This window comes from Salmo trutta, chromosome 20, assembly GCF_901001165.1.
Source record: "Salmo trutta chromosome 20, fSalTru1.1, whole genome shotgun sequence".
NCBI classification, from domain to species: domain Eukaryota; kingdom Metazoa; phylum Chordata; class Actinopteri; order Salmoniformes; family Salmonidae; genus Salmo; species Salmo trutta.
The window spans coordinates 39,979,117-40,003,175 of record NC_042976.1 but is presented as its reverse complement, the minus strand read 5'-3'; the positions used below and the strand labels follow the sequence as shown (position 1 = coordinate 40,003,175).

The following is a 24,059-nucleotide window of genomic DNA, read 5'->3' as shown; positions in this document are numbered from 1 at the left end:
CCCCGAGTCTTCAGCGACGGTCTGCAGCCCCGAGTCTTCAGCGACGGTCTGCAGCCCAGATTCTTCAGCGACGGTCTGCAGCCCAGATTCTTCAGCGGCGGCCTGCAGCACAGAGTCTTCAGCGACGGTCGGCAGCTCAGAGTCTTCAGCGACGGTCGGCAGTTCAGAACCTCCAGCACTGATCCACGGTCGGGTTCCTCCGGCGACACAGAAGCGGGGGGATCAGCGGGCGGTGTGGGGGCTACGCCCCGAACCAGAGCCACCGCCAAGTATAGATGCCCACCCGGACCCTCCCCTATAGGTTCAGGTTTTGCGGCCGGGAGTCCGCACCTTTGGGGGGGTACTGTCACGCCCTGACCTGAGAGAGAGGGTTTGTTTCTCTATGTGGTTAGGTCAGGGGGTGGGGTGGGGTGGGCATTCTATGTTTTTGTATTTCTAGGTTTTTGTTTTCTAGGTTTTGGCCGGGTATGGTTTCCAATCAGAGGCAGGTGTCTATCGTTGTCTCTGATTGGAAGCCATACTTAGGCAGCCTGTTTTTCCTTTGGGTTCTGTGGGTAGTTGTTTTCTGTTTTGTTCCTTGTAACCTGACGGAACTGTTGACGGTCGTTTTGTTGTTTTGAGTTAGTGTTTTCATTCAAGTAAAATATGAGCACTTGACACGCCGCGCCTTGGTCCCCTTTGAATGACCCTCGTTACAGTGTTACTTTCGCCCATTCTAAACTTTGTCCCAGCTCTCCCCTAAAGACAATGAACAGCAATATAGTTTGAAGCTTATATCAAGCAATTAAACAAATTATAATAGGCCTAGGCCTAGGCCTATTCGTGGAGAAAAGCATCGATTCTCTTGCTTGCTAAATGGTTTTAAAATAGGCTACAGTGTTGGCAATGATCTGGCGAGGAAGTTTGAATGGCGAGAGTGTGATGTGATCACATTGTCTAAATTGATACCTTGCTGCACTGATGCATTGCAAATGTAAAAAAACAGGCAGTGAGAAATGTGTTAATTCACACAATGAACCCACAGACCTTTCAGTGGCAGTGTCCCAGAGAACAATTACTTTTGGTCAACAGCTTCTTTTCGCAGGCGAAAAGATGCAAAAATCAAACCTGTTCCGAATAAATAATTGACGGATTTTGGAAGGACGATATTTCAGATTTAGTGTGAACGGGGTCATGAACAAAACATGCTCGTATTTATTTATTCTTCCTAATTATTCGGCCGAAAATAATGGACTTGGTGATGATGGGTTCTGACTTCTAATCTTGAAATATTGTTAATCATCAGGTATCCTATGGCAAGGAGAAGGGCCACAGTCTGGTTGTTACACCAGAAGTTAATGGTTATCTGTAGGAGGAATGTATATGATGGAGTCAATTAAGGTTGGATATGAGCCAGGGGCTTGGAATGTTACTGTGTGAGGGAAAGGCAATCACATGGTTGTGGTCACTGATAAGGGTGGAGGGCTGTGGATTAGTGAGGAATGGGGGCCGAGGTTAGGTCAGGTCACAGTAAGGGAGAAGGAACAGTTTATTACCCGCATCACTTAACTTCCTGCCTAGCAATAAAGATGTAATGTTTAGAGGGAAGGAGGAGACTTCACCTAAATTGGGGTAGATATACTTGTGTTGCTGGGAACATGTCTTTGTCTGTTCAGCTGTCTGACCCATTGGGTGAATAAACTTGGTTTGCGCTTTAATAATCATCTATGAGTTTTTACTTGGTTCATTTATATCCTAACAGTGAGAAAGGGACTTTACTGAAAATAGGCCTTTTACAAGATGAAATCATAACAGAGGCGTTTGTTTCTTTAGGAAACTTTCTAAATGGACATATAGGCCTATAGAGAGAATCAGCGAACTCACACACGCACACCCCCGTAAAAGGACCCGTCAATCAAAGCCACCAGCGTGGAGCAAATCTTTTTTCTTTCCTTGAAACGTATTCAAAAACCTAGGCTTGCGAAAAGTAGGCTAGAAGATAATGAATTAACAAGGAAAGTATGAAGGGGAGAGAGACAGCTATGCGATAGTAGCATAGGAAGATGAAATTGACAGTCCATTTAAAATTGAAACAATAGCACACATGTCCACAGCCTATTTAACAGTGTTGATTAGTCTATAAATTAAGAAAATATTCTGTATCAAATTATACCATGCCAGGTTGGATAGGATTGGCGTATTGTCCATTCAACACAACATTAGTGCATTATAGGCCTCAGAGCCAGAACAACCTTGTTGACTGCTGTTGAGTCATTTATGAATAGTCAGACACATCCAACCTTTTTTAAAAGAAGACCGATTTATTGATTTAATAGCAAGCAATGAAAACGTGCATTGTATACTGAAATGTCTACTGAAATGCCATAGCCTTTAGGCTAGCGCTTCTACACCCCGCGCATCCAGCAGATCAGCTGTTTGAGTGTCAAACGATAGTTGGAAAGAGGAGGAGATTTAGACAGAATTTAGCAAAACAATTGCTTATAATCATTAGTAAATACACCCGCTATTAGGTAGGTAAAGTTTATCTCCATAAAAATAAAGGAAATAAAAAGTGACTGTAGGCCTATTTAAAGGGTTTTGACAGTTATTTTATATTCCTGTTGTCTTCATCCATAACCGTCAGTTACACGGTTATTCAATTACATCACAGCCCTAGTGATGTCACTTATCTTCTCTTCCATGGCAATTAGGATACAGCTGCATCAGATCTGTTGCAGTGAAACGTTTCTATCCTTTTGGGACATACCTCAAAACCTGCTCCAAATTATGTATGGAATGTGTGTGGAATTTATCTGAATACAATTTGAACCAGTAAGTATATGCAAAAGACCCATCTTGCAGCAGGATTTGATTATTTTTAGGGTATGCTGTTAAGGCGGGGAGCAAGAATAGCGCTGCCATCATCACTCCTTGGTTGTCCTCACCCCCCATCTCTCTCTTGCTGCACTGGGACACAAATGTCAGACGGTACATCAGCCATTACATTACAGACATGGGGAGACGTGTCTGGCTGGCCTGTAGGTCAAAGGAAAAGACCACCAGTGTGAGAGATGGCTGCATCCCAAATGGTACTGTATACCCTACATAGTGCACTACTTTTGGTTTTAAAAAAGGGTGCCATTAGGGCGCTATTTGGGACGCGGCCAGAGAGTTTGCACGCTCTAGTGAGTACATCAGTAGAGTTCAGTGCCAGGGTTCTCTTGGTCATCAAAACAAAACTGCGTTATATTTAGAAAACGTTCAAGTCATACACCATAACTACAGATGAGATAGATACAGTACCCTTCAGAAAGGAAACAGTTCATATATTAGCTTTATGACTGTCAGGTGTGCCGGATTTCTTTCATGTTTATATCCTCTAGGGAAATTAGCTTTTACAGACAAAACATGAAAGTATGTCAGGAAAGGAAAAGCAAGGGAGTGTGGGCATACAGTAGCAAGGGATTGATTTAAAAATGAATGACGGACTTGGTGAGTTCTGACTTCTAATCTTGAAATATTGTTAATCATCAGGTATCCTATGGCAAGGAGAAGGGCCACAGTCTGGTTGTTACACCAGAAGTTAATGGTAATCTGTAGGAGGAATGTCCTTATTGATGAATATGTATGTGTTGTGTATTTAACTCGATGCAGAGAGCAAAATATGCATATTTTTATGTTTATTGTAAAAACGTCATCCAGTAGGCCAAATTAAATATTTAGCTGAAGGCTATAATTACCCTTTATACCCTTTATCTGAAAATATTTGAGTAGGCTATAGAACATTGTGCTTGTAATAATTTCCTTGATTTGATCTATTAATATAACATTACTGTAAAACGTTTCCACCACTGCAGTATTCCACCTTTTTATACAAGCAAGGGATAAAACCAAAAATAATGAAACCAGAGGAAATAGTTATTTACACTTCATTTTAAGATCAACTCAGTATATCTTGTAGTGGTGAAAGACCTGTATAGAGTATTTTATATATAGGACTATCCTCCCAAGTCACCTTGTCCTTCCAGTGACTGGGTGTGAAGACTGAGGTCTCAACATTTTGGGATTTGGCACAGATTCCAGTGTGTTTGAGTTTGTGTGCACACAGCTGTCCTAGTGTCATGCAGATTAACAAAGTCCTCCTACAGTAGAGCTACCTTCAGCCCTCACATCTGACTGTGTGTGCACATAGTACTTAGACACTGCGCTAGCCAACTACACTACGACCATACACTACGTAGCAATCAGCCTCTTGTTGACGGTACTTTGACACCGCGCTATCGCAGGAAGGAAGCATGTGCGTGTTGAGTAAGCCGAGGCTCTAGAGAGAGTCATTTGGTACTATACTACGGCATGTTTGACTGCTAATGTATTACTGATAGTGTGGTGTCAATCGCAGTCATACAGTCAGATGTGTGTCATACTGTATAATCGAAGACACTTTGTCGTTTAGTTTTCATGTCTAATAGCATATCTAATATCTAATCGCCTCATTGTGATGCACCACACCGTGGTATCTACTGTATCTGCCTCTCGTCTGCCTGCCCTGTAGTGCTCAATGAACTGAGCAGTAAGGCCAGCAACACTCTCACTTCTAGACCCAGAATCAAAGCAGTTCCATTGCAGCAGCAATTGCTGTACAGGCGCTGTGAGGAGGCTAGTAAAATAGCTCAATGTGCCAACGAGTCTGGGAGAGAGGCCACGGCTGGACACGGGCAGTGAAGTCCCTCTCTGAGGTGCCAGCTGTGGGCACTCCGTATTATGCTGAAGTGGTGTTGATGGGGATGCTAATTCCTAACACGAGGGTCAGTTGTAGACCACCAGATGATGGTATCGCTGAAACCCTGGAATTGAAATGGGCAACTAATTCCTTGCTCGGGCATTATCTGCAGTGTGCAGGATCGTCACTCACTTCACATAAACCAGACAAGGGAAAGAGGTGACATTCAGGTCACAGCAATAACAGCAGTGACGATATAGTAATTTCAGTTGATGTAGCTGATGGCAGGGCTGTTTAATTAACACTGGCAACAGTCTGCGTGATTCTCCAATGATTAAACTGTTGTATTAAAAGCACTGGAGGAAGGTTACATTCGCATTGTAATTTTAGAATGTCAGGAAAACATTAGCATTCAATATAGAACAACAGTGTTTTTGTAGATCAACATTAAACAAACAAATGGGTTTTTGTTAGCTAGAATACGATTATGTTTCGAGGCCTAAAACATGATCATTACAGAGGAAAATGCTGCTTCATGCACATTTTCATGCATTTATAATTTGGTCTGCATCTAACTGTAAGCCAACTGTACAATTTATGATAATAAAAAGACATGAATAAAATATAATTAACTAGCTTTTGCAGTTACCTGTATAGTACCTGAGTTACTGCCCACTCCTTCTCTCAGACAGCGTAGGAAAAGCTAGCAAATCAAGTTCAAAAGATGACCTAGTAACAACAAAATCCAAGTGTGTTCAGTTAAATCGTGTACACATGTAGACACTCTATTTGATGACTAACGGGATGACTTGTAATACATAAAAAAAATACATTACAAAAGGAGCAGAAATAATGTGCTTCTCACAGGTAAAGGAGATTGCGCCAAAAATACACCAGACCAAGCTATTTGGTAGCTTGTGTGATTTTAATTTGTCTTAACTCTGTGTGAACTCTCTTAACCCTGTCAGCAGTACCAAACACGTTGTGCTTTAACCAAGTGTCTGTTTATAGAAATATAGCTTGAAGACATGTTTCACTAGTCTCTCTTGAAAGGTACAGGGTGTGTTGGTCTGTTAATCATCCCAACATGCTTTGCACAGAGCAGTCCTGGACTTTTCTCGTCTCCCTTGCAGAGGTCTTTTTTTGTCACATAGAACATGTCCCCTTATGCATTTTCCCTCAAGCTCCTCTAGAAAGATGTACATCTCTTTGAAGATGTACATTGTCTTCTTTGCAGTAAATAGTCAACAGAAAGGAAAATAAGTTAAGACATTCCTGTATGTAAAAGACAATGAATGGGCTCACGCTACAGTTTCTCTTGAGACCAGTTTAGATGTACTTATCTGTCCTCACTGGTAGCTTAATCTAAACATACACTTACATAATCACTCGGTACCTACAGTATGTACCTGAGGTTCTGATCTACTGTATACTAAAGCTGTCGGTAGAGAAAAACTAACTCATTGTAGCATATATCTGTGGGCAGCATGGACGACATCATGGCACTTCTCCCATGGAAAGATACTGCCTCTGAAACAGTTCTTTATTCCTCCTGTTCACTGTGACTGGGTCTTTCTCTTTCCTGGCACGCTTGGCATGTGTTCAGTGATATGTAAAGGCTCTAAGTGTCTGATGGAAGTCACTTCTTATCTCCAGTGAGGGACTGGGGATGGGTCCACCTGATGAGCTCTGCTGGTGGGGAACGGTGGAATGGCTCTGAGGCTGCTGCTGCCTCCTCTCCACCGCTCTGCATGACTTACCCCTCTGTTACGGATCAGAGAAGACAAAACTTGAAGCAGAACAAAAAGAACTGCTATGAAAATAACATGAGGCTTAATCAATTCACTGAAAGTTGGCAGAATGTATTTACATTGCCAGTTTATTTCACTCACTGAGGTTGACTGGAAATACACCAACACCTCGGCACCTCCCTGCCCTTTAAGAGTAGTCGGACTTGTTGATTGGACATTTACTCAAGCCACGAAGAGAGACCTGTATGAAATGAATTCAGGCTGTCTCCATGATCAAGAATCCTCGGAGAGTGTTGTGTGTCTGAAGGATCTTTTTGCGTTTCTGGCGTCCGTGTAGAGTGGTGGCGGTAGGAATGCGGCAGACGTGGTTCTTTAGGGCAGGTGTGGGTTACACATGGGGTAGACAGCACCGCAGTGATGCATGTCTGCCACGTCTAGCCTCCGAACATCCCCAGCTTTCAGGCATACCAGAGTCACCCTGGCGCCGCTGCTCTCCAGCTGGGCAAAAGGGGACAAGGGAGAGGAGCGAGAGCTCTCCGAGCCTCGGGTGTCTCTTGCAATGTCTGCTTTTAGCCTTTAAATCACCACTGACCCCATTCAAAACCCCTGGACGACACATCACATGGGACTGTTTTCTCTCTGACACTAACTGTCATCATTTCAAATGAGCAGCGCTCTCCTAGAATAAAGCAGCTCACGCTGTGAGGGGTAATTTAAGACTGTAGAAGGGTAGAGAAACCTAAAGCATTACATATAGGACTGAATGTGTGTGGTTTTGGCATATAAAGATGGGTCATGACAGCTGTAGTGGCAGAGTGGACAGTGGGCTATGATGGAATCTGTGATGATGAAACTGCAGTGATCTGATTTATTAGTAGAGTGGCCTGTTAAAGATGGTGGCCTACAGGAAGTATTCACATGTAGATTTCGCAGACTTGACATGGAAGGTACGAAGGCCTCACCCTCTAAAAAAAGGGGGCGGGGTGTCTAAAATAAAATCAGCTTGTCACTGTCTGCTCCTTGGACAGAGGTGATCACGTACTGCTGGAGCGGGACTCCAACACCAAAAGGGATTTGACTTGTGGTGAGGAAAGACGTCCTACGGGCCAGGGGTTTTAGTGGCCTTCCTGTGGGATTCTATCGTCTGAGTTCTATTTTACACCGACCTGGTAGGTGGCATCTTGGAGCAACTATGCCTGTGTTGTTTGGGTGGTCTTTACCTCTGCATAATGTTGTTGTTCATAAGCTATTCAAAAGGGATTCATTGATGCATGCATAAATGCCACTGTTTGCTACTCTTGTACATCATAGGCGTTTTGACTCTTAATAAATGTAGCATTCATTGATTTCAGTCAATAATATGCTGTTAGGAAGTAAAACAGTGGAATCAATATGGAGAAATAACAATGTGCTTTGCAGACCTGAGTTCTCTTTCCCCATGGGTTCATTATGTGTCAGTATTTAATGGTGTTTTTTAATGCATGGAAATAATTAGTAGTTAGAAGGAGAACTGAGGAGGGAGGTTTTGTTCTTGTGCCTCACTGAAAGCATTATTATTGTCCTCACAAAGCAGACATTGTTATGGAGGTCCTTGCTCGGAAGTAATAGGCCAATCAGAAGTATTGTCCTTTTACATTTTGGATTCAGACAGTAAGCTAATCTAGAGTGATGTAAACTGCATTTTTCCCTGGAAAATACTGGATTTGCCTCTGTAGCCTCATTGACTAAGTAGACCGACTGTCATTCCTTGTTTTGTAATCACTGATAGCAGTAGCTCTGTCATAGACCACAGCTTAGTTCAATATAGCTTTTGAGCTCTGCATATCAAAAGCGAGGCACCGGTCTGTCTGATAACTGTTCCTCAGAAGGTAATTGCTGCCATAGACTACTGAAAGTGTTGAATGGCCAAAATAATTCAACTCACTTGATGAAATGGATGTACGAACATTATGGTATGACCTCGGACGCCACTATCGGTACACTAAAGATTTGTTATATTAAGCCTAAGGCAGGACAGTGTCCGGATTCTGGAACTGGGTCTTCCAATCTTTAAAAATCTTGTCCTCACTGTTTGTCTCCAGCTCTTACTAAGAAATACGACTCTGCAGGCCAGCAACGTTTAAAATAGTGTTGATTTATTTTTGCAGGTAGTTGGCGCCAACATTACTTCACTTTCCTGTTATGTGAGCTCTCAACTAAACATAAAATGTCACAAGATATCCCAAGATTGTTGACACATTTCTTGGCCTCAAAGTTTCACACAGCCATAATAAACATTATAGCATAATAAACATTATTTGCAACCAACATTATGGTTGCAAAAGGCAATGGTAGACATTGAACTTTCTCCTACAGTATAAGAAACCATTTTCTTGTGGCGTCAAGTATGTTGAAGCTACCAGGATTTATGGTTTTGGTGTAGGAAACCTATCTTATTTTGGGACGTATCTATGCTTGTCCCCCATCCTTCTTTACAGGGTCATAGGTTTATACTAGCGTGCCAATCATGCCTAAAAATAGGCTAAAATAGATGGTCAGAGACTGTTTTGCCCTAAGACAGTCTTGTCCACACGATCCTATGATACTGTACTGATCAACAGCATCAACCACCAGCAGGACTATCTATGCCTATCAGCATGTTTTAATTGTCGTCTTAAGTGGTCAAGTGTTTATAGACTCAAATAAGGTTAGCGCACAAATAGGTTACTAGTCACTGTTAATTTAAGAGTATACGTATTTATTTGCGGCTGAAAAGCAGTAGGCCTATCCTTCAGATTAAAAAATAACTGATTTGACATGTTCCCGAAGTCAGAGAACTTCACAGCATTTAAAGCTATGAATAGTGTTTGATATAGGGATTCAATATGTGCTTTGCTGTCATAAATCATATTACGTAAGTGAAATATCATCTCCAGCCTGACTGTCCTTTTTGCTGACGGTGTTCTGCAGTTTTCATTCAGTTTGATAAAGTAGCATTTGCGGCTGTTCAGAGACCCTACTTTGTCTAATGCATGTTGAATCGGTTTTTAATTGGATTAATGCTGATTAGGGTTCACACCGCATACCAAATCAAGAACCTGAAATGATTGTGAATGAGGACTTTACTCTTAATGAGTGCCCCCTGCGGGATTCCAAAGCGATGATTTACGGCAGGGTTTCCCAAACTCGGTCCTGGGGATCGTTTTGGTTTTTGCCCTAGCACAACACAGCTGATTCAAATAATCAACTGATCATCAAGCTTTGAAATTTGAATCAGCTGTGTAGTGCATCGGCAAAAAACATAACCTGCAACCAGGTTTACGGTGCTTTGATAATGTATGTTCTACAAACCCCAAATAATATTTAGTGCTTCTGTAGTGCAACGTGAAACTGTACATCCACGCTTCCCTAAAACCAGAACACCAGAGCTGAGGTACAGCCATCCCATCACATCATGAGGTGTCCATGCTGGCTTAGTGCACATTAGCCTTGGTGCTATGTGTGGAGTGTTAACAGTCTGAGGTGTCAGAGAGTCATTACCATAACCATGTTTTACACACAGACTAACATAAATCTGTATTCTCCCAGTCTTTAATTTACCATCCACTGGAATGGCTGTAATTGATTTGAATGATTCTCCTGTGTTGGAGAGGGACTGTCTTATTCACTAGAGCACCTGCATTCTCATGGAAAATATAATTGTGAATTCCCTTTGTACTGGATGTGTGCTGTCACTGTATAAGAAACGGTTACAATACGGAATGACTCACCCACTATCCATGACATGCTGTTGATTACAGAACACATTAATAGTCTACTACAGGGTTTCTCAAACTCGGTCCTCGGAACCCCAAGGGGTGCGCATTTTGGTTTTTGCCCTAACACTACACAGCTGATTCAAATAATCAACTAATCATCCAGCTTTAATAATTTGAATCAGCTGTGTAGTGTTAGGTCAAAAAACAAAACTTGAACCCTTTCGGGTCCCAAGGACCATGTTTGGAAAACGCTGGTCTACTGTCAAGCTCATTTGACAGTCATTCATATGGAGGTTTGTGTACCCTTATTTTATATTAATGCCTGTACTGTAAACTCCTTGTAAGGTTTTCAGCTATATTTAAAACGTAGTTGCCTTTTTGCTCTTATTGTCACGATTGTCGTAAGAACCTTCACACCAAAGCGCAGCATGAAATCGGTTCGACATTTTATTAGAAGTGAACCGCACAAAAAAAAATATTAAGAACAAACGAAACGTGACAATCTGGAGTGCTCACAGGCAACTACCCAAAAACAAAACAAGATCCCACAAAAACACAGTGGGGAAATGGCTGCCTAAATATGATCCCCAATCAGAGACAACGATAAATGGCTGTCTCTGATTGGGAACCATACCGGGCCAACATAGAAATAAAACAACCTAGATTACCCACCCTAGTCACACCCCGACCTAACCAACATAGAGAATAAAAGGCTCTCTATGGTCAGGGCATGACAGTACCCCCCCCCCAAAGGTGCGGACTGCGGCCGCAAAACCTGACTCTATAGGGGAGGGTCCGGGTGGGCATCTAGCGTTGGTGGCGGCTCCGGTGCGGGGCGAAGTACCCACTCCGCTCGCGGATCCGCCAGCATCGGTGGCGGCTCTGGTGCGGGACTTTGCCCCCGCCCAGACCACGGGTCCGGCCATGGAGCCGGGTAGAACGCCGTGCCTGGACTGGGCCTTGGCGCAGAGGAGGACCCCGGCCATGGAGCTGGGTTGAACGCCGCACCCGGACTGGGCACCGGCGCCGAGGAAGGCTCCGGCCCAGGAGCGGGACTGGACGCCATGCATGGACTGGACATCGGCGGAGAGGAAGGCTCCTGTCATGGAGCGGGACTGGACGCGGTGCCTGGACTGGGCACCGGTGCAGAGGAAGGCTCCGGCCTTGGAGCTGGACTGGACGCCGTGCCTGGACTGTGGACTGTCGCAGGAGGTTCCGGACTGTGGACTGTCGCAGGAGGTTCCGGACTGTGGACCGTCGGCGGAAGTTCTGGACTTGGGACCGCCACCGGAAGTTCTGGACTCGGGACCGTCGCCGGAAGTAATGGACTCGGGACCGTCGCCGGAAGTAATGGACTCGGGACCGTCGCCGGAAGTTCTGGACTCGGGACCGTCGCCGGAAGCTCTGGACTGGGGACTGTTGCCAGAAGCTCTGGACTGTTGATGCGCACTGGAGACCTGGTGCGTAGAGCCGGTACAGGTAGCACCAGACTGGTGACACACACTTCAGGGCGAGTGCGGGGAGCAGGCACTTGACATGCGGACTGGGGAGGTGCACTGGAGGCCTGATGCGTGGGACCGGCACAGGTTGCACCGGACTGGTGACACTCTCTTCAGGGCGAGTGCAAGGAGCAGGCACAGGACATGCCGGACTGGGGGGGCGCACTGGAGGCCTGATGCGTGGGACCGGCACAGGTTGCACCGGACTGGTGACACGCTCTTCAGGGCGAGTGCGAGGAGCTGGCACAGGACGTACTGGGCTGTGGAGGCGCACTGGAGACCTGGTGCATAGAGCCGGCGCAAATTGTACCGGAACAATGACACACTTCGCACGGCGAGTGCGGGGAGCTGGCACAGGACATACTGGGCTGTGGAGGCGCACTGGAGACCTGGTGCGTAGAGCCGGCACACATGGTACCAGACAAATGATACGCTCCTCAAGGCGAGTGCGGAGAGCTGGCACAGGACGTACAGGGCTGTGGAGGCGTACTGGAGACCTGGTGCGTGGAGCCGGCACAGTTTTTACCAGACTGCTAGCATGCTCCTCAGGATGAGTACGGAGAGCTGACTCAGGTGGCATCAAACAGATAACACGCTCCTTAGGGCGAATGTCGTGCATCATACACCAACACAACAACTCTCTCTTCTCTCTCCTCCAATCTCTCCATCAACTCACTGACGGTCTCTGACTCTCTCCGTTCACTCTCCTCCAATTTCTCCCACTTCTCCCAGATTGGCTCTGGTTCGCTCCTCGGCTCCGCCAACCACCCCGTGTCGGGGTGGTTGGAAAGCCCTTTGGGCTTTCCTTGTGGATGCGAACCGCGGCGTCGTCGCTGTCCTCCCTTCTCTCCTTGCGTCTGCCGCCAAGGAAGGCCATCCTGTTCTGCCAGGATTTCCTCCCAAGTCCAGGATCCCTTCCCATCCAAAATCTCCTCCCAAGTCCAGGATACTCTCTCCTCCTGGGCACGCTGCTTGGTCCTGTTGTGGTGGGATCTTCTGTCACGATCGTCGTAAGAACATTCAGACCAAAGCGCAGCGTGAAATCGGTTCAACATTTTATTAGAAGTGAACCACACAAAAAAAACAATAAAGAACAAACGAAACGTGACATTCTGGAGTGCTCACAGGCAACTACCCAAAAACAAAACAAGATCCCACAAAAACACAGTGGGGAAATGGCTGCCTAAATATGATCCCCAATCAGAGACAACGATAAATGGCTGTCTCTGATTGGGAACCATACCAGGCCAACATAGAAATAAAACAACCTAGATTACCCACCCAAGTCACACCCCAACCTAACCAACATAGAGAATAAAAGGCTCTCTATGGTCAGGGCGTGACACTTATGTATGTTTACAGTCAAAAGCATACATTGTATGTCCAACATTTCGACAGACAAGCTGTCTTCATCAGGGTATAATGACAAACACTGCGGGGTGACTCATTTATATAGTGTCAAAAGACACACACAGGTGTCTGTAATCATGGCCGGGTGTGGCCTGATGTCATTGGTTAATTCTCATATATTAAAATAGCATACAAAAAACAAATGGATAGCGCACGATCATAGATACAATTTGGCTACATAAGCCTACAAACATTTACAATAGCAAAATCACAATAATCACAAGAATAGCTTCAGCTCAAAGTCTACGTTGTGACCGAAGGGACCAAGGGTCTTTAAATTAAAGATCCAGGCAACCTCTCGTTTTAATAATAAATTGTCGAGGTCACCGCCTCTCCTTGGGAGGGTGACATGTTCGATGCCAATATAACGTACAGACAAAATCAAGTGGTTTTCTTCCAAAAAGTGGACCGCAACTGGGTAAGTCGAGTTTTTGCACCTAATGATGCTATGATGCTCCGAGTTACGTATTATTAATTCACGCTTTATAAGATAAATAACTGCCTTAGTGGAGCATGTGATAACACCTTTGACTGGGATCTGTTTCCCTGTTTGGGGGTGTTTTGAAGGATCTACATTTATAAGGGCCATTGCATTGAGCACAGCCATTACACTTATAGTTTACATCCAGTAGTGGCGCAAATACACGTTGTCCAGGGATATCTTAGGGTGGTAAATCAGAGTTTACCAATTGATCTCTGAGGTTTCTGCCCCGCGAGAATACGACCAAGGGAAGGTCCGAAAACACATTACCGATACTATCGACGGATCTTGGAATGTGCCAATGTTTGTGAACAATTCCCTTAATTTGTTCAGAGCACTTTGAATAGCGGGTAGTTAGAATGCAAGAATGCTTCTTCAACATTTTTTGGGGCATCTGAGCTCCTAGACTTTGCGGCTCTCCTTTATTTTTTAAAGTGTTCCACTCCGCCAGCCAGCACCTCGCCTAAATAGGTGTGCGTTTCTTTCGCCTCTAGATTATAGTCAAAAGCATGCCATGTGATTGCACTGTTCCAGTTATAAATGTACTCTGTAGCTGCAAAATAGATCTGCTTCTCTTAAATCTGTGTCCCCTATTTAAAATGGGGAGGGAGGTCTTGATATTGTAGCCTCGCAAGCCGCCTGATCTCGCAATCTTACATGAATGTTGGCTTCATGCAGCGGCTTGCGAAACTATTGACATAGAGTAGCTCAATGTAATGCACCTTTTCTTTATAAGCATGTTTATAATTGCCCCCATGGAAACTCAATGCTGGTCAAAGAGAACACTAGCTGTGTATAGTAAATTATCTACTGGTGGTATAGGCTAGGCAAACCATAATATTGTGTATAGCAGTGTTTCACAAACTAGGGGTAGTGATCCCATGTGGGGTCACCTGATTTAAAAAGAAAATGGGGTCACGAGAGAAACTCCCCTCCCCCCAAAGATATTGCAATTGGTTCAAAGAACCGGGTTATGTCAGTAACCTCAAATATAAGCTAATGTGGTTGTAATAAACAGAACGGTTTCTGTTTCCTGCCTACAGTGGCTCTATCTTCTGAACGGTTTAGGATGCAAAATGAAGATAAACGAAAGATAAGATTCTCAGGAAAACGTATGGGTCTTCTGTTTCCCTCTACAATGCCCACAAGCCGCGCAGGACACATTAGAAGAGAGTGGACAAGACCAGGCTCTAAATCAGACTGGGGGAAAAATAACAGTATCAATGATGAGGTTTCTTTTCTACACAGAATATCATACAAAATGATTGCCTGATGATCTTCTGAACTTCCCAATACCTTTCTGACGCATTTCAGTCACTTCAAGCCATACTTCTTTCAGATTGAAATACTGACAAAAGTACTGTCAGACTGATTTGTAACAGACTGTCATAGTACCAATTTTTGACATGGTGGGATGCAATTGTTTTTTGGGGATCAAAAGTTGCAGGCCCAAAAACGTTTGGGAACCCCTGGTGTACAACATAGGCTGTGGGGTAAATGTTAAAATGAATGACTGCTGTTCCCTTAGGTGCTGGCAGCGCAGGTGTAACTACCAGGTTAGGACTTCTTGAGGAAGCTGTGAACCCAGAGGAACAGGATTCACTCTGAAGACTCAGATCCCATTGACAGGACCCACTGGCGCCGGGATCCACTGACACCAGGAGCCACTGACACCAGATCCCACTGATCGTACCCATGGCCATGTACCAGCAGGCAGCTGTCTCCAAGCAGCAGGACAACACCTTCTCCAGCGGGGTAGGCAGACACACACAATACACTATGGATATGGTCATACATTTATCAATGTATTCTTCAATTAGCAGTTTTAGCTCATATTAGACTTACTGACAAACCTCTTCTAACCTTAGAAGCTTCTAACAATGTCAGTGGTAAGATTTTAAAAAAGTATCATTTATTTTCAGTGATTGTCCAAGTGTTTGAAATCTTTGTGTCCATTCTGATGAGCTAAATGCATTTTTAAAAATTAATTTTGTGTGTGTGTGTGTGTGTGTGCGTGTGTGTGTGTGTGTGTGTGTTTCATCATGCCTGTTAACCCTGCCATGTCATGTGTGACTGTACGACCATTCCATTTTTTAATGAGGTTGCATAATACGGGATATTAACAGTAGATAATTATGACCATGTTTTACATTAGTCGCTGTCATGCAAAGAGTCAGAGTGGGCTGATTGTTGTGATAGCCACTGATGGCTTTGTGGTGCTATATTAGTGGAAAGTGATGACAGCTGACTAGTAGGAGAGTTCAGTGGCCCTGCAGGCCCAAGGAAGCACGACTCCTCTCATGGGGCTCAGAGTGGAAATGGGAGCAGACAGGCAACACGATGGGGCATCTGTGCCCCCTGCAGGATCCCATTAGTCATATTCTAGACCTCAAAGCTGTCAACTGGACTCTGCAGGGTGGGCAAACAACTATCTGCCTGGACAACATGCTGTGTTGCACCACCCAAAAAGCAACCAACTAGAAAGATTGCTCTGCCATTGTGTAAACAAAATGCCACATGCTGTCAGGAGGCCTACATTGAAATGTGTGTGTGTGTGTGTGTGTGTGTTTGTGTGTTTGTGTGTAAACACACTGCAATCTAAGTAATGTCTGCTCCAGTATTTTCTATTAACTTGCAGAAGTCTGTAATGAAACCCAAGCTCAATAGCCTATTAGGCATCTGTCTGATCCCAGGCCATGTAGAAGTGCAGGCAGCTAATGATGTTCCACTGCTTCATTAGGTCATGGAGGAGTCTGAGGTCTGCTCTGTGCCTGGGGGGCTCGCCAGCGTCAGGGCACAATTCGAGAACCAGGAAACTGCAACATCGCACAATGTCTCCCAGTTCCACTTCCACCGCAGAGCTGTGCAGGTACTGTAATTAATGCAGGCTAATGTCAGACATGCGATGCATGGGGGAACGTGCAGATATAGTATGACCTACGCAGGTCTAATTCCAGCCTACCATCCAGCTATCCATCCATCCATCCACACCACTGTGTTCCTGCCCTCATAACTTTCCCTGCTGAGTGGAAGTCACTCACTCAGTGAGCAAGCACAAATCTTGGTGAATATTGAATGATTGAAGAGGCTGGGGAGATGCCCTCTACTATATTATCTTTCGCCTAGTCGTGCTCCAAGTTACAGATGTTAGATTTCATACAGATCCCTGTAGACTGTCTGTCAAAACCCTTGGATTTCCCACTCTAATTGCTGCTTCTTTGAATGGGACTGTTTCTATAGCTGGGAATCCTAAGCTGAAGTGGCACAAAGGGGCATAAAACAAATGAAGTCTTTTTTTTGTCCCTTTATGCATGGTGACAGCTGCTGTGTGTGATTTCAGGTGAAACATCCATGGAATCGTCCTCCTCGTCTGCCGTCCTCCCTTTGTCTGTGATTAGTATAATTTGACTGCAGTAGGCCATCTAATTATCAGCTTCTATCCAAAATTGTTTTCAGTGATGCACAGTCTCTCTGCTGCTGTTTGAGCATTCGTTAAACTCAGCCGCTTTTAGTGCTGGGCTGTCAATAAGTGGGAGCCATTCCCTGCTGTGTGTGTGTGTGTGTGTGTGTGCGTGTGTGTGTGTGTGTGTGTGTGTGTGTGTGTGTGTGTGTGTGTGTGTGTGTGTGTGTGTGAGAGAGAGTGTACCTGTATGCGACACCCAATGTCTTCCATCTCACAGGAAGTGCAATTGAACTCTGAGGTGACAATGAGGAGCAGTTCCAGAGAAGTCATCCCAGCCTCTCAGCAGGCTATTTTCCACCAGGATGAACAGGTACATTTTGACCTTCTGGATTTCTCTGTTTCATCACATGACAGTGAAGCTGTGCTGACTACCCAGATATGTTTGTCTTAGCTATATGTGTTAACAATTGTAAATCAGTGTTTTAAATCAGTTGTTTATTAGAGAAAAACTCTACAGTACACTGACAACAAGATAGACCTAGTAGAGAGTGGATTAACTCTAAACAGCTTGATTCGTTCTTCAGTTAATCGCCATTACACAACACATGTCCCCATACGTTTCAAAATAGGTGAGGATTTTTCTAATAGACGTGCCTTTCTGATTCAGGTCACACATGAAGAAAACAACTTTACCTCCGTTTATGACAACAACCATAATGATGAAAGAGGTAGGACGTTACTACACTATATGCTCATTATATTTTACACTATGCACCATCATTAAGATCAATAGCACTGTTCAAATGATTCTAAATTCAATCATGTGAAGTAGATGGACGAATCTTTAGGATTATGTCGTTCTGCCCTTTTTGAATCTTTAGAGGAGGAAGGTCCTAGACTTACAACCAAGGAATTAAGAGATCACTTTGAGAGAACCATTGAAGAAGCTGCCCCAAGCAAGCCAATGAAGGTAATTGGACATGGTTAATTAACATGCTTGGGCTTAAACACGTTTTATTTCAACGGACAAAAACTGGATCATTTTGGGTTAGGTTACTGTACACAAACCCTGCTGCTTTTTATCCCCATTGCTGAAAAAGTTATTAACTTTATTTGAATGGTAATTAGTAGCAGTGTAGCTAATGTGTAATTACAGCTCGTTAATTAAATAACACTGAAGTTTTTTCCCCTTGTTTTCAAAATTATAAAAATGATTTTTTTATCAAACCATGTTCCGGCACCAATCCCTCAGTTAATAACGATGAGATTGAATATTGACATTTCGTGATAAACAAAGAGTTGGCATGCTAAACAAGCTATATATGTCATGTTGCATTTAAATGTTGTTTCTTAAAACATGTCGGGGACCTCTAATGACCCCAATAATTATTTTCTTCCCAAAAAGATTGGCCGAGCTGACATCAATAGGTCTCATTGGGCTTCAAATATATCAGAAAAACAAGTCTCAACAAGTGAGATACAAAATGTATCAAGTGCGATACAGAATTTCTCATCTAGTGAGATGCATAATGTCTCATCAAGTGATATATGGACAAATTCTGCTACTGAGGTGATAGAGGACACATCTGCTATTGCAGTTGACTACGAGGACACCGAATATTTCCCTCCGCCACCTCCAGAAGATTTAGAGTACTTCCCACCTCCACCCCCAGACTTACTACAGGTCCCATCAGAAAGTCCAGACATGCCAGTAGAGTGCTACTTATCACCTGAGCCCCCGGAATCAGCTTACCCTTCTAAACGTCCACTCAGTAGACAGGAATACTCCAGGCAGAGAAACCAGTATGAGTTAAAGCGCCTTTACAAGCATATCCATCCTGAGGTGCGTAAAAACATAGAGATGTATAGTGATGTGGCTGAGTATGAAAACACCCAACAAGAGAGTCAGGAGGAGTTCACAGGGGAGACCAGGTATGTATACGAGGATAATGGTAGCAGCCCCAACGAATGCATTAGTCCAGAAGAAGAATACCTGGAATGGGATGAGATCCTCAGAGGGGAGGTGCAGTCAATGCGCTGGATGTTTGAGAACAAACCTCTTGATGCCATCAAAGATGATGCCTCAAATGAGGATGACGACCAAAACATGGAACAGGAGATGATTGTTGGGAGTGATGTAAGAAGCAAAGCATGGATGTTTGAGACCAAGCCCATGGATGCATTGGGATCAGACAACATAGCTTCAACTAAATATAGACACAAGTTCAATACGTTGGACAAAGGAGATGTCCGTGCTGCAGCCTGGTTGTTTGAAAACCAACCCATGGAGACCCTGAACAAAATGCATGGCGATGAAGAGCTAACCAAAGAGATAGTGTTTACCCAGGAAGATGGCAGCTCTACTATACACATGCTTGAATCTCAGTACATGGAAACTTTAGGTCATACTGAGACCATTGATGACAGTCACCTCCTGAGTCTGAGATCAGTGCTTGAGGAAATAAAGGGAGAAGTGAAGACGATCACAAGCACATTTGAGACTCAGTTTATGTGCGTCCTCATGGGACAGTCCGGCCAGATGTTGGAGATAACATCTATACGCAAAGTGGAGACTGAGAAGGGGGACACTAAAACATCGACCTGGCTTTTTGATACCCAAGCCCTGGACATGACTAATAAACTCGCTGCCCCAGTGAAACTTGTGTGTAGCCTGTCCATGGAAGACAACTATAAAGGAGATGTTCACCGGAGTAGATGGTTGTTTGAGACAAAGACCGTAGACTCCGTTAATGAAGATGAATGGGAGAGCTCAACGCTGCAAAAGGAAGAGATAATTGGAGCCGATGTTCGAAAGCATTGCTTAGCGTTTGAAACTCAGCCAATGGATTCTCTGAAAGATGATGAAAATGCTAGACCCCCGACTATCGGTGGTAATGTTAGATCTGCAAGACACTTCTTTGAAACTAGTCCCGTGGCAGCTTTGAAGGACCTCAATGAGGTAGGGAGGCTCAAAAAGTTAGTGGCAGCTGAAGAACAGAAGGGTGATATAAGACACCAAAAATGGATGTTTGAGAATGAACGACTAGAGAACATAAGAGATGAGAAGAAGGGGATTATTCGTACTGTGAACTTTGAAAATCTCACTGAAGATCAAGGTACAAGCTACAACGCAGATGTCCGTAACAATTGCATGGTATTTGAGACTCAGGCAATGGATACTTTGAAAGATGATTCAAATGCTAGAGCCTTGTCCAAGGCGGAAATTGTCAGAGGCAATGTCAGATCAGCAAGACATTACTTTGAAACCACGCCAGCGGACAATTTAAAAGACCTTGCTGAGGTTGGGAAACTACAAAAAATGGTGAGACTTGATGAAGAGAAGGGGGATGTGAGACACCAGAAATGGGTTTTCGAAAGTCAACCCCTGGAGCACATTCAAGAGGAAAAGAAGGAAGTTATTCGAACCATTAACCTGGAGGAAATTGATAAAGTGGATGTCTCAAACTACAAGCAAATATTTGAAACCACAGACCTAGCCAGACAGGATGAATCTCAAAAGATACTCGTGGAAGGTGTAACATGTGGCTCTTTGAAATCGAACAAACATCTGTTTGAGTCTACACCAATGTACGCCATGCAAGACAGCTCTGGCCATTACCATGAGGTGAAAACAGTGCATCGGGAAGAGGTTGTCAAAGGAGACGTAACAAGCTGCAAATGGATGTTTGAAACATGCCCCATTGACCAGTTTGATGAAAGTGTCACTAATTATCAAGTTATTAAGGGAATATCCAAAGAAGAAGTTGAGTCTGGTGACGTTAAAACTGCCAAGTGGCTGTTTGAAACACAGCCTCTTGATGCAATTAAATACTTCAGCAATATTGAAGACGAGGAAAGTACAACTAAGGAAAGTGTTGAGATAGTAAAAGGTGATGTTAAAACCGGTAAGTGGTTATTTGAGACTAAACTAATGAATGTCCCATATGAGAAGGAGGAGTTGAAGAGTGAAAATGAGAGTGAGGAGATACGCAAAGGAGATGTAAAAATATGCACATGGTTGTTTGAGACACAGGCACTTGACACTATCCAAGATGAAACAGAAACTGTTCTACAAACATGCACTGTGAATCAAGAAGATGTCCAGGGCAAAGATGTACGAATGGCTCGTTTTTTATTTGAGACGGAGAATCTTCAGAACATCACAGGGGAGGATGAGAGCTTTAAGAGGGTTACAGAGATTGACATTCAGTCAGGAGATGTCAATAGAATGAAGTATATCTTTGAGAATCAGTCCTCTGATATCATGACCTCAACATCTGAGGAGTTCATGCAAAGGCTGAAAACTACACAATCAACTACACAATCAGAGGACATCCAGAAAGGAAATGTGGTGAACTGCAAATGGCTCTTTGAGAACCAGTCCATAGATGCCATACGTGATATCCAAGAAGAGACTCTGGACACCCGCACTGTGACTGATGTACAAGGAGGAAATGTGGACAAAGGTCGTTTTATTTTTGAGACGTACTCCTTAGACAAAATCCAGGAGGTTTCCTCAGAAATAGATATTACAAAGTTGCAGAAAATAACTTGTGAGGAGGAAGAGAAAGGGGATGTGAGGAACTACACCATGATGTTTGAAACTCAGCCTCTTTATGCCATTCAAGACAAAGAGGGCCATTATCATGAGGTCACCACTGTCACAAGCGAGGAGATATTGAAGGGTGATGTGATCGGGTCCCGGTGGTTGTTTGAAACCAAGCCTCTTGATTCTATCAGGGATACAGATGAGGTCTATGTCATCAAATCTGTCACACAGGAGGATGTTCAGAAAGGAGATGTTACTTCAGCCAAGTGGAGATTTGAAACACAGCCACTTGATACGATTGCAGAGGATATAAAAATGTCAGTTAAAACTGTTGAAGATATTCAAGGAGGAGATGTTAGAATGAATAAACAGCGTTTTGAATCTGATGAGCTGTCACAGAAGTCTGTGCGAACAGTTAATGTGAGTGAAATCCAGAAAGGTGATGTCAGGACAGCAAAATGGATGTTCGAAACTCAAACAATGGATAAAATACGTAGCCAGAGCGAAGAGAATTTAATAGAAACAGTCATGAAAGAGGAGGTGTTAAGGGGAGATGTTAGACAATCAGTGTGGCTCTTTGAACAGAATCCCCTTGACCATATAAAGGAGATAGATGAGGAAGATACAGTAGTTTTTCAAGAGGAAATCCCCAAAGCCGATGTAAAGACAACAACATGGCTGTTTGAAACAACTCCGTTCCATGACTTTAATGAGAACAGTGTTGAGAAGTCGGAAATCCTGGGTAAAAGTATCAAAGGAACCCTTGAAGAACTTTATAGCCAGAAAATTGTTAATTCAAAAGGAGTACTCATTGAAGCAGATGAAATTGGGGACGTTAGAATGGCAAAATACCAGCTAATGAATAAGGATTCTCCAGAGATCCAAAGAGAGGAAATCATCAGCGGGGATCTGAGCAACATTATGATGAATCTTTTGAACCGTCGGGAAAGAATTGAGAAGGGGGTAGTGGTAGAGTCAGAAGAGAAGGGTAATATCAGTACAACAGTGCATCAACTGTTCAACCAAGAGAGGGGCATCAGTGTGGAAAAGGAGGAAATATTAAGAGGTGACATCCAGGAAGCTGTAAACAATCTTCTCAAAGAGGGAGGATCTGCTAAACGTGGTATACTCCTTCAAGAGGATGAGAAGGGAGATGTGCAAATGACTATATATTCTCTTCTAAATAAAGAAGAGGACATCAGTCTTGAAAAAGAGGATATAATCAAAGGCAATATAAGAAATGCACTCCAAAGACTATCCAACCCAGAAAACCAAGAGCAGATGAGGATTAAGGTTGATGAGAACGAAAAGGGAAACGTGAACTTTTACTCCACATGCATTGAATCTGGGGCGCTTGACTATCTCAAACAACTCCAGGTAGAGCCAGATGAGACTCCACCTGAAAAGGTAGAGAAAGAGGAGATTATTAGAGGAGATATTAAGGGGACAAAACTCCTTCTTGACAGTAATCGAACACAAATTGAACGTACAGTAGATGAAGAGGACATAGTGTGCGGAGATGTTCACAACTCAGTCAAGGTTTTCATGACTGAACCCACACTCTCACTGGATGGCCTACAGAAAGAGGAAATTGTGAGGGGCGATTTGAAAGCCACTATGAACTCGTTGTCTCAGTTTGTAAATCAGACAGTGTTTGTAGAGAAAGAGAAGGTGGTAAGAGGTAACATACACAAAGCCCGAAGGCACCTTGAGTTGGCTCAAAGACGGCCCAAGGAGGTGGAAAAGCCAGAGATTGTCCGCGGCAACATCAAAGGGGCATTGAGGTCCCTAGAGAAATCTGCAACCTCCAAAGTTGAAGTTGTCATCGAAGATTTAGTACCTGGAGACATCAAAGGTACCTTAAAATCCCTGGAGCAGGCAAAGCAAACAGTCAGGGCTATCGAGAAGGAAGAGATTGTAAAAGGTAACATTCATACAGCCAAGCAATGTTTACAAGAGGCTTCTAATGACAGGAGGACATGTCAACAGGAAATGGATGTTCAGGGAAATGTGAGAGGCACTATTGAGCTCTTATTGGAACCACCAGCTTCTCCAAGAATGACACGGAGACCCAGCTTCGAGGGTGATGTGAAAATGTCCATTAAGTCACTCTACGAGACACATGAGGTGCAGGAGGCAAGGGAGGAACAAACTCAACCAGAGAAAGAGGAGGTGATAAAGGGTGATGTTAAAGGCACAATCAAATCCTTGCTGGAATCAGCTCAGCGTGCACCTCCTAAAATCAGAGTGGGAGCTAGAAGGGTCAAAGTTCCTGTGAGCTCTCCATTGCGCTCACAGCAAGGAAGCCCTTTATTACGTTCACAGCAAGGTAGCCATGAATGTTCTGTTGTAAACAAAACTGAGAGTGAGACACTTAAAAATAGGTCTCGAAGCGTTGAAGCACAAAGAAACTTACGAAAAATAAAGACGGCTAATTCAGTCAAAACGGAGAGCTCAACACCAGAGAATCAATCCCTCTCAACTCAAACCACAATTAATACATCTGAATCACAGACTACTCAACAATCAA

The 24,059-nt window shown here is 43.8% G+C and overlaps 1 protein-coding gene across 1 annotated transcript in view; it reads left to right on the top strand.

The window, feature by feature from the left end:
- Positions 1 to 7,472: 7,472 nt before the first annotated feature.
- LOC115156373 (xin actin-binding repeat-containing protein 2) overlaps positions 7,473 to 24,059 on the top strand; it is a 114,266-nt gene continuing 97,679 nt past the window's right edge. Inside the window, exons 1-6 of the mRNA XM_029703846.1 lie at positions 7,473 to 7,619; positions 15,106 to 15,332; positions 16,318 to 16,446; positions 17,258 to 17,350; positions 17,648 to 17,708; positions 17,862 to 17,950. Of these exons, the coding sequence (XP_029559706.1) occupies positions 15,273 to 15,332; positions 16,318 to 16,446; positions 17,258 to 17,350; positions 17,648 to 17,708; positions 17,862 to 17,950 (432 nt within the window). The 5' untranslated portion in view covers positions 7,473 to 7,619; positions 15,106 to 15,272. The remainder of the gene's footprint in view (positions 7,620 to 15,105; positions 15,333 to 16,317; positions 16,447 to 17,257; positions 17,351 to 17,647; positions 17,709 to 17,861; positions 17,951 to 24,059) is intronic.